Source organism: Triturus cristatus, chromosome 2_2 (assembly GCF_964204655.1).
Source record: "Triturus cristatus chromosome 2_2, aTriCri1.1, whole genome shotgun sequence".
Taxonomy (NCBI): Eukaryota; Metazoa; Chordata; class Amphibia; order Caudata; family Salamandridae; genus Triturus; species Triturus cristatus.
Genome location: NC_140582.1, coordinates 708,767,452 through 708,782,400, shown reverse-complemented (window position 1 = coordinate 708,782,400; position 14,949 = coordinate 708,767,452). Strand labels below are relative to the sequence as shown.

The following is a 14,949-nucleotide window of genomic DNA, read 5'->3' as shown; positions in this document are numbered from 1 at the left end:
AACCCAAGATGCTTTGAACTTCAGGCACCAGGATATATATAAACAAACAAATTTCACGGTCAGTGGTAATGGGAAGTTATGTCCTAGTAAATTAGACAATTAGCAATCAAAAGAAGTAAACATGATATTAAAGAGCAGTATTCTAAGAAAGCCTCAAACACAATGTAAAAATAAACCCTGTCTTTAAATGGATGGCACTTTATTGATCTGGTTCCTTAAACTTCTCCAAATAATACAGAGTTTTATGTTTTAACTATGATCTCTACTAACTACTCCATGTGGGCGCTCCAAGTTGTGCAAGTGAAAGGTGGAGAACACATTAGCAAATAAAGGAGTCACGTTGCACTGTCTCATGTTTCTGGAAGACATGTGTGTTGTGAGTTGCAATAATCAGTTAATCAGAAAACAGGCTATGTATGACAATATGGATATATAAGCTGAAATAAGACATGATCTTTCATAAAGTGTCCTGTCTGAGCACTTGTAGTTTAGCTAAAGTCAAAAATATAATTATGTTTCTGCTAACTATAACCTGTACAGGATCTGTCCATAGTTGAACATTTCAGTTAAAAAGAACACTATACTTTGGGATTAGAAATCTGTTCTTGGATCCGAGTAACACCAGATAATTCCTATTCCTCTAGGATAGCATCCTTTGAACAAAATGAGAGAAAAGTACAGGGGAATTGGACCCACGAGTTTCCTTCTCTTCCTCAAAATGATTAAATCATTGAGTGCAATCCTCATATGTTTAGCAATTATCAGGATGCAAGAAATCGTACATAACAGAAGCATGAATACATTAGAAAGATTCCTGAGGGAGACCAAAGGAGACTATATTGGATGAGAAGATAGTATTGTTTAAATTTCCCCCTCTGTGTTGTTACAGTGAGAGCAAAGCTAAAGTAATGCGGAAAAAGGAAGGTGATGTGTAAGGGAATCATGAAACAATCTATTGATGGCGACTGCTTCCTATCACAAACCAATGAGTAGCATCTCCCAAGATACTGGGCGGGTGGATTCTATTTGGTGCTTTGATCAACACTTGGCAAAGTTCTTGTGAGGATAGAAGAAACTGCGTCCAAAACGCACTTCTACAGAAAGCTGCATGAGAATGGAGATGTTTCAGCGAGGGCCTGGCTAAACAAACTGAAAATGAACAAAAGTTTCAGCAAGGGTCTGGTTACCTAAAATGAAAATGAACAAAAGTTTCAGTGAGGGTCCGGTTAACGTAACTGAAAATAAACAAAAGTTTCGGAATGGAAGGACCTATTACCTCCTATAAAGATTTTACATTAACTGTGCGTTTTGTTCTTCTAATTAATTCTGTGTACTAATCAATGACTTAACCGGTTTTATCTGATTGTACAAGTTTGTTTTGCGTTTGCTAGTTTTATGTTTTCTACCTATTCTGAAAATCTGTGTTGCACACAGGTATCTCAACTGGGCCACAAATATCAGACGTGGTCATTAGAATGCTCAATGACACACCAACACAATCTAAAGATTATACTGAATTGTAAAAATGGGCAAAAAAAGGTTGGGACGTCGTCAGTTTCATATGGCAAATCAATGCATTTTCAGAAGCGCAGTTTTTCACTTAGAGGCCTCACAATTATGGCTATAGCCGAGTGAGGTGCAGAAGCAACATACTTAGATTGGGGTATGATAATGCTCCTGGATGTTTCAAACATTAGAGCTAGAACAATATTTAGCGTGTAACCTGTAAATAATGTAGGGCCATGAGGCTAAATGGTGGATGTCCCAATAGCCCAAATAACTCCAACAAGCAGCGTTGATTTATTAGCATTGACATTATCCCATCAGTTAAATCACCATGTAATAACCAAATCACCAATAATGGGTGATTGTTTTTTCTCCTAGGATATAGTTAAACTTACTAGGCCTGGGCAGTGAACTTTCCTCCGTTCGCTGAGTTTTCTGCAATCCACGGAGTTCACGGAGTGCAGAAAACTGCGCTTCGCGATGTGCAGAGGAGTTTTTTTATCCGCTCGCGATCGCAAACGGTAGGTTCACGATTGCGAACGGTAAATTTGTGAGTGCAAGCTGCCGCTTGGGTAGAATTTCTATCCGAGCAGCAGGAATACCAGCACAAACTGCAGTTCGCACTGCACTCTACCACTCGCGGAACTTCGCAGAGTCTTTTTTCAACTTCTCAGAGTTCCGCATAGCAAAACTCCGCAAACCACGCCCAGGCCTAAAACCTAATAGAAATGCAAATGCTGGCCAAGATGATCAGTATCCAACTGATTTTAGAAAACATTAGCTGTTACTTAAAATATATCCTAAGGATATATACTGAATAAATGGACATTCAGAGTATCATGTTCCCTGCAACAAAATGAATACGGGAGAATCATTCTTCACTTGACCATCTCATTCGCCCTACCCTATGTGGCGTCTCTTTTTTCTTCTCTTCTGCTATTACCTAGTAATTTTAATTACTCGAAAAGTACTGAGGATTTGTTTGATGTAAAGTTTAAAAACCTGTGAGCAAAGCTTCTGTATTCACCTGAATTAACCTCCTAATAATACATTTTTGAGCATCAGAGAGGGGGCGGCTGTGGCATTTACACCTCCAGTAAATTTAAAATAGCTGCACACCATTCTGTTTCACATCAATTTATTTCCTCATCAACAGCTTCTAAGAAATATTAGCTGGCTCTAGTCTTAAAGAGCTTTTTCCATCAATACTCCCACAGGTAAACACGTGGCAGAGGACTGAGATACCACCGATGCCTAGCTAAAATTTCTCCTGAAATTCTGAAGGTTTACTTTGGCAAACACATTGCACAGTATTACAGTCATATCAGACATTGCGCTTACAGGTACACTGAACAGTGCATTCTGATGAGGAGAGGTTTTGTTTTACTTGGTCAAATCTACAGGAGACAATGGTCCACATGTTATCCCATTCCTAGGGACACTGTTATGTAGATAATTCTGGGGACAGAAAATGTACTCAGCTTTCCATGGTACCAGACAGAATCCAGTGCAAAACATAAGTGTAGACACAAAGAAGAACTCCAAAGCTACAGAAAATATTTGTCAAGTTAAAGTCAGCCTTTTTGGGTCATATTATCATTTTGCATACACATAGAAAGCGCTCAGCATAGTATAGAGTTAAGGAAAATGATGGGGAAATATTAGCAAAAGCTAAAGATTGTTATTAAAAGTACCACATAGAAGCAAAGCACTTCGGAAGGAGTAACCAAAGTGAAAATCACAGCACCCAACTCAGATTAAAGTGTCAAAACATATACATAAAAAACACAAAGACATGCAAGGTAAAAAAAGTTCTTAACTTTTACCCTTTCAGGTACACAACTCTTTGGTCATTTATGTGATAGCGGGTTATGCTATGGTGCCGGTGCTCTGCCTCCTTGCAACAAAACGTGCGCCGTTTAGAGGAACTGTCCAATGTATATTATATAGGTCGTCGTCTACGTTCTCAAAGAAAACCTGGTCAGTTTTGAAATTAAACATACCTTTTAACAATAGCTCAGTGTTGTATGGCTACTACAAACACTTGGTTTTGCTAGCAACAATTGGCTAAGAAAGAATCATGTTTCACTTTATGCACTCATCCACAAAACCTCCTACATTTCCATTCTAAAGAGCATTGTTTGAGAGGCAGACTCCACGGAATAGTTACTTTTTTGTTTTATCTCCAAGTTAAGAAAAAACAATCTGTGTACTTACCGTGGTGAGTTGAATCCGCTGTCTACAGTAATGCTGCTGCTGTCCATGCTGTCCAGTCGAGCTGAGTGGGTGGCTCTCTGGCTGCTGCTGTTTTCGGTCTCCTTTGGATTGAGAAGTGTTAGGTTCTTCTCAAACTTTCTTTGTAGGTCCCTTTCTTTCTCCCGCTCGAGCAGCCACTGCATGGTACCTACATCGTCCCTATTCTTTTCCTCCTCGACATTCTTTTGAGTCCCTTCTTCAGATTCATCATCATCAGAAACATTGTAATAGTCAAATGAGGCTTCCTGGTTACCAGAGGTCTCTTGCTGTCGCTGCGAGACTGGCAATGTCGGAGTAACTGAGGTGATGTTGGGTTGCTCAAAGTTTTCGCAGCTGATTGGCAGTGTGTCAGTGGGCGTCTTTTGGTGGGATTTGAGCAAGGGCACAAGAGGCTTGTGAAAACTGTTCACAGACAAAGTGTTATGAAGGGGTTTAAAGAGAGTATCTTTACTAAATAAATCTTTCCGTTTGTCAATGCTAATAGAGTCCGCATTATGGTGCTGCACTAATCGTCCATTTGCAACTAACTCGGGAGCTTGACTAGACAATATAGAAGCTGGACCACAACTTGGCAATTTCGAGGGTTCCTCTTTAAAATCTCCAAGTTCCCTGCCTATATGTTGAGATTCACGCGGCGTGTGCTGGGATTCACGAGGTGTGAGCTCACGAGGCGTGTGCTGAGATTCACGCGGCGTGTGCTGAGATTCACGCGGCGTGTGCTGAGATTCACGCGGCGTGTGCTGAGATTCACGCGGCGTGTGCTCACGAGGCGTGTGCTCACGAGGCGTATGCTCACGAGGCGTGTGCTCACGAGGCGTGTGCTCACGAGGCGTGTGCTCACGGGGCGTGTGCTCACGGGGCGTGTGCTCACGAGGCGTGTGCTCACGAGGCGTATGCTCACGAGGCGTATGCTCACGAGGCGTATGCTGAGATTCACGTGGCGTGTGCTCACGAGGCGTATGCTGAGATTCCCTTGGGGTGTGTTCACGAGACGTATGCTGAGATTCACGCGGCGTGTGCTGAGATTCACGCGGCGTGTGCTGAGATTCACGCGGCGTGTGCTGAGATTCACGCGGCGTGTGCTCACGTGGCGTGTGCTGGGATTCACGCGGCGTGTGCTGAGATTCACGAGGTGTGTGTGGTGGTTCCCTGGCTATGTGTAGGGGTTCTCTGGCTAGGTGCTGTGGCTGCCTATCACAAGGCGAAAGTCTCTTTATCCCATCACACAATGTCAGTGCTTCATACTCCTCTATCTTCTTCCCCATTGGGGAAGGAGCAGTGAGGATAGTCTCACTGGAAGTATTACACTGAAAATAGTCATCAGCCACCACTTTTGCAGGACATGCATTTAGATCGCTGTAGGATGGCACACTTTCTGGGGGCATGTCCTGCTCAATAAAGTTGCAAGAATTGGGGGTTTCTACAATTCCGTTACCTAGATCAGGCGTGCATGCTTCTTTATACATTAATACTCTTTCATGTGTAAGTGACTGTGAAGGCCTTAATGTATTGTCATCGATATAGGAGAGACTAGGCGTCCTATCATCAGGGCTAAAGCCTTCAACTATATCTTCAGGTGTACCTAAAGACGTCCCACCAAGTGGACCTTTGGAGTTGTCCATTGACCTAGATCTCTCCTTTGCTTTGTTTGACCTTTCATTCCTTGACCTTCTGTCCTGTGTATGGCTATGACTTCTATGGACCTTTGAGTGTGAACTTCCACGGGAAGGCTCTGGAAAAGGCATCTCTGTCCTCCTTTTGGCCAATTCACCAGACACATCCCATTCTGGAGTCACTGGAAAATGTGATTCAATTAGGTTAGGGTTACTGTGCACAATAAAATGATCTCCTCCCTTGCGCTCCATGATGAAACAGCCTTCCCGTGGAGAACGGATTCGGGGATTGTAGAACTCGTATTCTCTTTCCCCAGGTACATCCAGGTGTGAGCCATCCGAAGCTTTGGAAGCCCTTGTTTTGCTGTGGGACCGAGATTTTCCATGAGCTTTCCTGTGATTCCTACTTTTCTTGCTTCGGCTGCTGTGGTGCGCTGAGGAACCCGCTTTGCTTCTCTGAGCTTTTTCTTCTTCAAGTCGCTTCATTAGTGCAGTGTGCCTCACAACATTCTCAACAGTCAAATCTGGGTTAATTCGACGGATAATTTCTACCTCCACATCTCTTGGTATGGTCGATGGGGTGTCCTCGTCCCTTAAGGGCCATTCCTCAGGTGGAAACTGAGCTGAAAATGTAGCCAATTGTTTCGTCTTATCTTTTTTAAAGCTAAGCCTAAACAATTTCAGTCCAAATTTTTTAGGTGGCTTGTCCCCATCTTTCGACTTGGTTAGCGTTTCTGCTTTGTATGAATAATTTACAGTACTTTTACTTTTTTCAGTGGGTGGTACCTGGCACATAGATGGGGGGCAATAGGAATCCTTGCAATCTTTTGGTGATTTCCTCTGTAGAGTAGAAGCATGCATGCTGTGCATATCTTCCCTGCAACAATGGCAAGAGTCGCAGTGGTTTTTGGGTAGAGTCCTATCCCTGATGCAGCCTGAGGGGGAGGGAGTTATAGTTCCTGGTTGTGGAGAGGTACACTGAGACCTGTCAGGTATCCTCTCATCCAAATGGTACCATTTGCTGTTAGTTCTTATAAGGGTGGGAGTTATAAAATAAGTCTGTGGTGTCACAATGAAATAGCCATCTGGTGTTGGATAGATTTTTCTCTCTCGCACAAGCATGTTGAGGGTATGCCGAAGGATTTCTGGGCTTGGAGTAGGAACCCCTAAATGAAAAAATACAAGAGTTTAGGATTGTTTACATTTAGAAAATGCTGTTTCACAAACTGAATTACTTCTATATATCACCGACAACTGATTACAAACCAAATGCAAGGTATTAGATAGTACAATAATGTTTATTCTCCATTAGGTAGCATTGAAACAAATACATTTCATTTGAGCCCCATTATCGCTTGAGCACACATCATAATGCGCTTGTATAGATTTCTGCACTTCAGGGACACTTGTTCACAAATTAAAACTGATGAATGCAGGCATTAAAAAGGTACATTGCATTTGACTTCAACTCTAAGTAAAGCAGTATAATGTAAAGCTATATGTAAAAAGAAAAATCACCTTTTTTTTTTACCTTAAACCAATATAAATCAAGCTTTGCAAACTACTTTGCGATTTTTTTTGCTTTTCCAAGTCCATCGGACTATACCTGTGTATGTATCCCAGCACCTTAATTCAGCCTCAATATTTAACATCTTTAGGTGCCCGACTGGAGTGAGGCTCTGCAATCACCAATTCCTGATCATACCTGTACTCATGCACCATGCAACCAAAAGCTTTTATCCCTGAAATGGGGAGAATCATGCAAACCTGGAATTACTGTGTTCAAATGAGCTGGGGTAGGACAGATCCGAAGACAAATCCATTGCCAATTACCACCTGCTTTCAGCAGGCGATAAATCGAGCAGTGGGGCTGATGTTGGTTAAGAATCAGGCATGGAGGACGGCAATAGGATATATCATGGTCGGGGAAGCACAGTATGCTCCCCATATCTGTTTAAATCTTTTTATTGACATTTCTTATTTTCTCAGGAAATACCAACAATGTAATGACATCATATCTCATAACAGTATTAGGCAATGCAGTTCATGGTACAGTTTACTGTTGTGTCTCTTCCGCTTGCGGATGTGATAATTCGGATTATTACTTAGAAAGTTGCATTACAATAACACTACTGGCTTTGATGAGACATTGTGGTATGCCACAAGTCTATGTTCTGAACATGATGCAATACGCATTTAAACTGTGGATGTGGGATACAACAAAATGAGGACAAAGTAATCAAATCAGGGATTGGGTGTTTGCCTGAGACCTGATGCCCGGTGTGTTGGTAAAGGAGAGTCCTGCTAGAAGTGAATGGTGATAACCACATGAGGTAGGGGCCTAAGCTGTGTGAATGGGGGTCTACTCTTCCTGGTCCTCTCTATGCCTGCTCTCAGAGCCTAAGTGTTGGTTTGGCTGACATCGTGTTCTCTCCTGGGCTTCCTCCGCGGTAGCTTCTAGGCCTTGCAGGTCTAACACTATATTCTCCCAGTGACCCGCCAGGGGAAACTTGCGAAGACTCAGCAGATCTTCTCTACGCCGGACCACCCCCTCCGCCCTAGCCCAGTTGAGCAGTGATCAGTGCCAGTCTATTGTGTGAGGGTCTATCGCTGCGATTAGGCCCAAATCAAGAAATCAGGAGGTAGCCCTGTTCTTCTTATTCCTGCTAAAGAGATGTAGTATATATACCTCTCAGCGAAAGGGAATGTCACGTTTCTTGCAATTGGCCAGTGTAGCTGCTACATTAGTCCAGTATTCACCTACAGGATGGCAATGCCATAACGTGTAGTATGTCTGTGTCCGACAAGCAGCATCTGGGGCAGGCTGCATCGGTTCGGTGGAAATACTTATTAATCTGAGCTGGGGCGAAGTATGCCCGATGCAGTATGAAAAATTGAATCTGCCTGAAACGCTGATTGCGTGGGATATGTGTCGGACCTTCCAGAGCAGTTGTCCACACTATATCTGTGAATGTGCACTCCATATCCTCCTCTCAATGTTGTCTTGGGGGGGGTAAGGTAAATCACTGTGTGTTGCCGAAGTGACGACGCGAACCAACGAGTCAGGTGCCCCCCATTTCTCATCACGTGTAGATATTGAATCGTACAGTGCTTGGTGGGTCCGAGGAGAGATTGCCCCATTTGGATGACTGGGAGACGATGAGCGAATGATGTAGTAGGAATTATGCAGCGTGCATATTCTCCTCAGACATAAGCTCTGGGTATGGGATGAGGGAGCCATGTAGCTAAAGGTCCCCGGTGTCTTGAATGCCTTCTGTGTCCCAGTTCCGCAGTTAGGCTGCCGTGGTGTATGTGTCCTCTTGTGGGGTTCCCAGTAACAGCATGCACCCCATGTTCTACAGAAGGAGGTCTGAGGTGGCAGCAGGCACGTGCCCACAGGCCCTCCCCGACACTGGCACACAAGTTTACTGTCTGGCTTTAAAGGCCAGTAAAACTCGGCCTGGTGTCCTAGCACCATGTAAATAAATCTTCATGATCTGGCACAGTGGGAGCAGTGCTTAATTTGAGCCTATGCTTTCCGGTGCTGAGCACCGGCACTCAATTGGTTTCTGGTGCTCGGCACCAGCACCTAATTGTCAACACCAAACTTAGGGCAGTGTGCCACAAGGTGGCGCTGCTCAGGTCATTTAGAGATGAGCAGTATACCAGTTGTGTAGGAAAAAAATATACATTAAAATTGCTAATCCCTGCCTCCCCAGCCATTCCTTTAGTTTGGGAACTTGGAATAATCTGAACTGTTGCATTTACATGGGAGAGAGATGGTTAGTAGTTGTTTTGGAAGTGATGACAATGGCGATGGGTGATGCAAGCTGCAGCGGCCTCCTGGTCAGAGCCCTGGCACTTAATATTTTACAAATTAAGTACTGAGTGGGAGCCATCACTCTCAGAATCATGACCTTCGAATTGCTCCGCTTGTAAAAAAATGGCAACCCATATTTTCAATTAAATAGCAAGTTGGCCAAACCTCAATACATCTGTGCAAAGGACATTAACAAGCCTGCCAATAGTGGCTGCTAAGAATGAACACCACTAAAAACGCACACTTTAATGTTAGTTTACAAAACTCTGGAATTCACTTTAAAAACTACAGTTAATGTGCAGTTATAGTTTGGAAATAAAAATGGTTAAAAAAAAAACATAGCTTGCAGCCCTGCCATGCAAACCATATCTCTTGCACACCACAAATAATACAGTTTTTTAATATTATACATGTGTGTTTGTGTGGATCTGTGTGCTTAAAGTAGGCAATTGAGCAATGGTCTTCAAACTTAGTTACACTGGACCCCCTGAGTAAAAATGTTTTGGAGTCAGACCCCCCCCTCAAACCTTGAAAGGGGTATAGCGAGACAAAATTCGGTACGTTATTAAACAAGGATGGATTTATAGTTTGTGTTGAAGAACTGTCCATCTCTGGACTAAGCTGAGCTTACTCTAGTTGTGTTAAAGTGAGGAGCTGGTACCATGTGGACACAGCTGAGAGTCCTATGACAGCACTGACAGAACTTCTGCTCAAAACTCAATGGTTTGGTGATCCACCAAACCATTGAGTTTTGAGCAGAAGTCCTGTCTATCCAAGAGGAGGATACAGAGTGCTTCAGGGATGTTAGTGTATGACGGACCCATAGGCTCCTACCACCACTACCTTACAGGAGCTGTAGACAGTAAAACCAGCCTTTACAGGGGATGAAACACTAATCCCAGAGACAGGCTGGTCTATAGGACACTGGGAGAGCATGGTACTATGGGCACCCACTGCAGAGGTGATTGAAAAGATAGGGCTGGGGCATAACGGGGTAGGTGGAAACGGGAGGATGGATGTGCTACTGCTTTTTCGCTTGTTTGCCTCACGGTGACCTGCCCCAGCAACTTGTGAGGGAGGTGTTTGAGGGGCAGGAATATCCCTGCCCAGTGTCGAGAAGATAACGTTGTAGGGCCAGGGGGGTGAAGATGAAACAGGGGCAAGGCCAGGGTGCGGTTGTGTCAGGTTAAGGTAGCATGGCGCAATATGATGAACAAGAGGCATGTGAATGAAAGCAAAAACTCTATAGGGTCTGGGTTTGCTGTACTTTTTTGTCTGGTAGATATTGTCCTATTCTACAATTCGTCCTAGTCACCGTTTTCAGATTTTTTTTCTCCAAAAATAAAATTAAACTGCAATTTCATATAAGAGGAACTCATGAAAAAAGATCCGAAAACGCTACTAAAAAATAGTTTAACTGTTCAAGTTGAATGATGCATGTTTTATTCTAAAGATCTAAAAAGAGAATAAGAGAGAGAGAGAGAGAACGAACAAGCGAGAGCGAACAAGAGAGAGAGAGCGAACAAGAGAGAGAGAGAGCGAACAAGAGAGAGAGAGAGCGCGAACAAGAGAGAGAGAGAGAGCGAACAAGAGAGAGAGAACAAGAGAGAGGGCGAGCGAACGAACGTGCGTGCCTGCGGGTGTGTGTCCCAAGTTTCCTTTGAGGGTTTATCCTCAGCACTGGACTATTGCAACAGCCCCATGGTCTGGGACTGAATACCTAATTATTCTACTGGGCATTTCCTTGCACAGAGGGGAGGGGGTTCCATGGGGCCGGAGCCACTGGGGGCAATAGTCTACGTCTCCAGCTCCCAGGGTGAAGTCAGCATACACAGAAGGAACAAAACGGGGAAGATAGAATTTGGAAAGAGACCGAAAGGTAGCAGGGGCTGTTTCAACATTTGTCCCGGGCTGCTTTCAGATTCCAGTCTGGGCATGCTTACAGAGTTTCCAGTGTTCCTGGAATGAGGTTTAGGTCTAAAAGGAGCATTTCCTGTAGAAGGCAAACTGCCTTTAAAAATAAGACCACAAAATATCAACAAAATGTTGTGAAGAAAACTGCGAGCTTCTTTCTTGTGGGACTCGTGCACTGCTGTGGGTGAGAAGCTGCGCCCCCCTTAAACAAGACACCACGCCCCCCTACGGGGGCGCACCCCACAGTTTGAAGACCACTGCCAGTGAATAGAGAGTTATGGTTAAGTCAGTTTCCACTAAAAAACCTGTTCCTGTTTTGCTAATAACTTAGATGCTGCTCGACTGATCTGCACAAAGCTTTCCATAGGATTCCTTTCTCTAACATACAAAAAACAAGCATTGGCATAGCCAATAGGTCTCACCTTTGGGACCTTATAAGTGTTTAGCCATGCAACAGTTAATGTTGTTGCAGTAAGGATATTGTGCTGCATAACTAAATACTTATAAGGTCCCAAAGGCGAGACCTATTGGCTATGCTAATGTTTGATTTCAATCTGAATGAATGAGTGTGGGAGTCCAGTGCAGTGGTCTGCCGGATGTTCTGTAGAGGAATGGCGGTTAGTAGCATCTGCATTCAGTGCATTCTTGGTCTGAAGTGAACACATAGCAATCTAAAGGCTACCTCCAAAGAATGTTGCTTTTATTTACTTTCAGTAAAAAAAAAAAAGGACGAATATGTGGACCATCTCTCAGCCGCAGTGGAGGTTCCCAGCAAGTAATATGTGAGTCTGTAGCTCAGACATGAAGCAGAACAGGCTAAAATTGGATATCGGATAATTAAATATTAATTATTTAACAGCTTTATACAGTGACGCACATCGTAAGGTATGAGAGCGCTTAAAGAACTGCAGTGAGACAACGGTCATGTGGATAACACACTAACGCAAATTAGATGGTCAATGGATCAATCATAGAGCTGATATTAGCTACAACATAGCGAGTTAGGGAGGAGGAAGACAGCAATGAGAACACGAAGGAAGAGCAGAATGGGAGATAATGCTGAAAAGGGAGAAGAAAGAGGAGTGTGATAGAAGAGGATGAGAATAAAGTAGGACTAGAGAGCAGAACAACAAGCTAGAGGGAATGAATGTCTAGTAGAGGGAGAGCGAAGATCGAGATCTAGAACAGAACAACAAGAGGGTAGGATGGTGGCTGGGGAAACGAGAGAGTGGAAAAGGGAATTAAAGGAGAGAGTGAGTTGAGGACTAAACAGGAAGCATAGCAGGGTGCAAGGACATAGTGCGAGATGTTGAAAAGAGGAGGAGGCAGTGCTGTAACGCTTATGTATGGTGGGGGGGGGGCCTGCGCCTCCCATATCTCATGGATATTTATAGGCATTAATGGGTGTTAAGCCTCCTGCGCCACCGGGGCTGCAGGGGTCTATGTTATGTCCCCGGGAGGGGCAGGAGTAGAGGAAGAATTGGAGGGGAGTAAGAGCAGTGAAAAGGGAGATGGTGAGAGAGAACCGAGAGGACGAACGGGGGGGGGGGGGGTGAGGAGTAAGTGGGAAGTTGAGAAAGAAGGCAAGGAATATTTAGAGGTAGAAGGGAGGGAGCGTGCCCAGAGGAGGGAAAGGTTGGTAGAGGAGGAGAGTGAGTAACGAGGAGCGAGAACAAACAGCTGGAGAGAAAACAGAGGGAAAGAGCAGGAAGTAGATAAAGGATGAGAAAGGTGTGGTGGAAGGGAGTTTAGAACAGGAGTAGGGGAGAAAAAGGGGAATCAGAAAGAGTGTAAAAAAAGAGACAACTATTGAATGGCTGAAAAACGAAATGGAAGGAAAGAGGAGCCATGCAGGAGAGGAAGTGGAAAGCAAAAGATAGTTTGCAGAAGCAGGAGGACTACAAACTGGCTGTGAGCTATCGAATTGCAGTGCGGTCACCAAGCCCGGGAGTGGTGCGCACGCGCGCTCTCTAAAAGCACGGCCTTGAAAGTGACACGGCCGCGAAAGTGACACGGAGCGAAAGTGAAAGTAATCGCGAGCGATGAAAGCCGCTGCGAGTGTAAGAGTGGAAAGCCAGATGGCGCCTGAGAAAAGCCAGATGGTGCCTGAGGAAAGCCAGATGGCGCCTGATCGCCCGCGCGCGTAACCGCAAGCTCTAGGCCATGGCAGCATTTTCAAAAGCGCACTTACTAAAAAGTCTCGCCAGAGCAAAACATGCGCTGGATCAGGCGAGACCTAAACAACGGTGAATGGAATAACCGCATATTTGGCATGAAACTCAAACTTTACTCAGAGGTAGTGCCTTTGCTTGTTTTCGTGTAAATCCAGTTATTTGTTTATGAGCGTTTATAGTGGCTTTCTCAGGGTTCAAAGTTAAGAGATATCTGCGCTGTTAGTTTGTGAACTGCCCTTATACTTGGATACCAGGACAGGTCACGTATCCCAAAACATTTTACAAAAAGAACCAAATCTCATTGGAAGAGGGAGCTTTTTCCTTCCATGTCGTCCATTCCGGGTTTTCTAACCTAGACTTTGGTTCGAGGCTCACCTTACATAGCTGCTTGGGAAAATTTCTCTTGCGTCTGCCATTACAGAATGCAAGGCATAGTTCCCATGTCTTGAATCAAAAAATCCAACCCACATAAGAGAGAGCAGGGTGGATACCACCTAATCGCGAGAATTAGGCTCAAAGTTAAAAATTTAAAAAGGAATTGTGGTTTTGCGCATGGGGTCTGTGAATTCAATCCTGACTGGCACACTCCTCCCCGACTCTAAAGTTCGCAAACCGTCACAGGCCCACTGCCATAGCTCACATACTCTATGCAGATTTTTAGGACTTGCCAAGGGGGTGTGTCAAGTTCGTAGACTTGAATTTAAGTTGGCAAACTATTGACACATTTTGGCATCATTTCAAAATAAAAAAGCAATTAAGTTCTCATTAAATTTGAGGTTTAGTAGTGGGCTGGAGTCCAACTGTGCTTTTGCATTATGTTGTAGGTGAACTCAGTTTTTTAAAAATACAGGCAGTTTATGGACTCGCATCATAGCCCACGGATTTGGCATACTTGGCTGAGAGGGCAGAATTTCCTCCGAGGTCCAAAACGTCGAGTCTGTGGTCTTTTTGACAAGTTGGAGAGCATTGTATGGGTTTAATTAGCTGAAATGTATTATATTTGTGTACCACATGTGTGCAGTTCATAATTGGAGTATATTTTATATTCCAACTCTGAGCCAAGATAGACAAAACAGGAGATTCTAAGACCATAGCCTCCTTCTACAGAGAATGAAGAGCTGGAGAAACACATCAAGGATTTCATTTTTTGGGAGTTACTCAGTCTTCCATTCGCCAGGGGAGAAGAAACTGGAAGCCACAAATGGTCAGCTGCAAGCTCTGTGACCAGAAACTAAGCATGGGACAGGCAGGTCTCTACTTCTTTGGCACTTTGATGATGACATGACACCTCAAGTCAAAGTATGTAAAGAAGTATAAAGTTCCCCTAACAGAAAAAAAAAACCATCAATCTCTTCAGTATCTTTGCACTTTAGTGCAAAATTAATATCTGGTGCAGAGAAAAGCATCTCAAGATTGGGAATGAGAAGATGGAAAAACATTGCATTAAATTCTGTTTGTAAGAAAAAAAGTGGTAAAATTATAGTTCGGATTGACTATATAGCACCTTAACATAAAATCTAAAAGCCACTGACAGTCCCCAGTTCTTGTTAGCTCTGCAAACAATAATTTACTGCAGCCATGTAAACCATAATTCATATACTAAATAGAATGCTTAGGACCTCACAATAATTATTCCAAAAAATAACTGCGCTGAAAAGCACATCGT

General features: G+C 43.8%; 1 protein-coding gene across 7 annotated transcripts in view; it reads right to left on the bottom strand.

Moving 5' to 3' along the window:
* STOX2 (storkhead box 2) overlaps positions 1–14,949 on the bottom strand; it is a 591,130-nt gene that overhangs the window by 24,571 nt on the left and 551,610 nt on the right. For all 7 annotated transcript variants that reach the window (XR_014978164.1, XM_085641892.1, XM_085641894.1 and 4 more), the window contains exon 3: positions 3,724–6,541. Coding sequence is in view for 6 of the 7 variants with exons in the window: in XM_085641892.1 (XP_085498018.1) it covers positions 3,724–6,541 (2,818 nt within the window). In the remaining variant the exon portion in view is untranslated. The remainder of the gene's footprint in view (positions 1–3,723; positions 6,542–14,949) is intronic.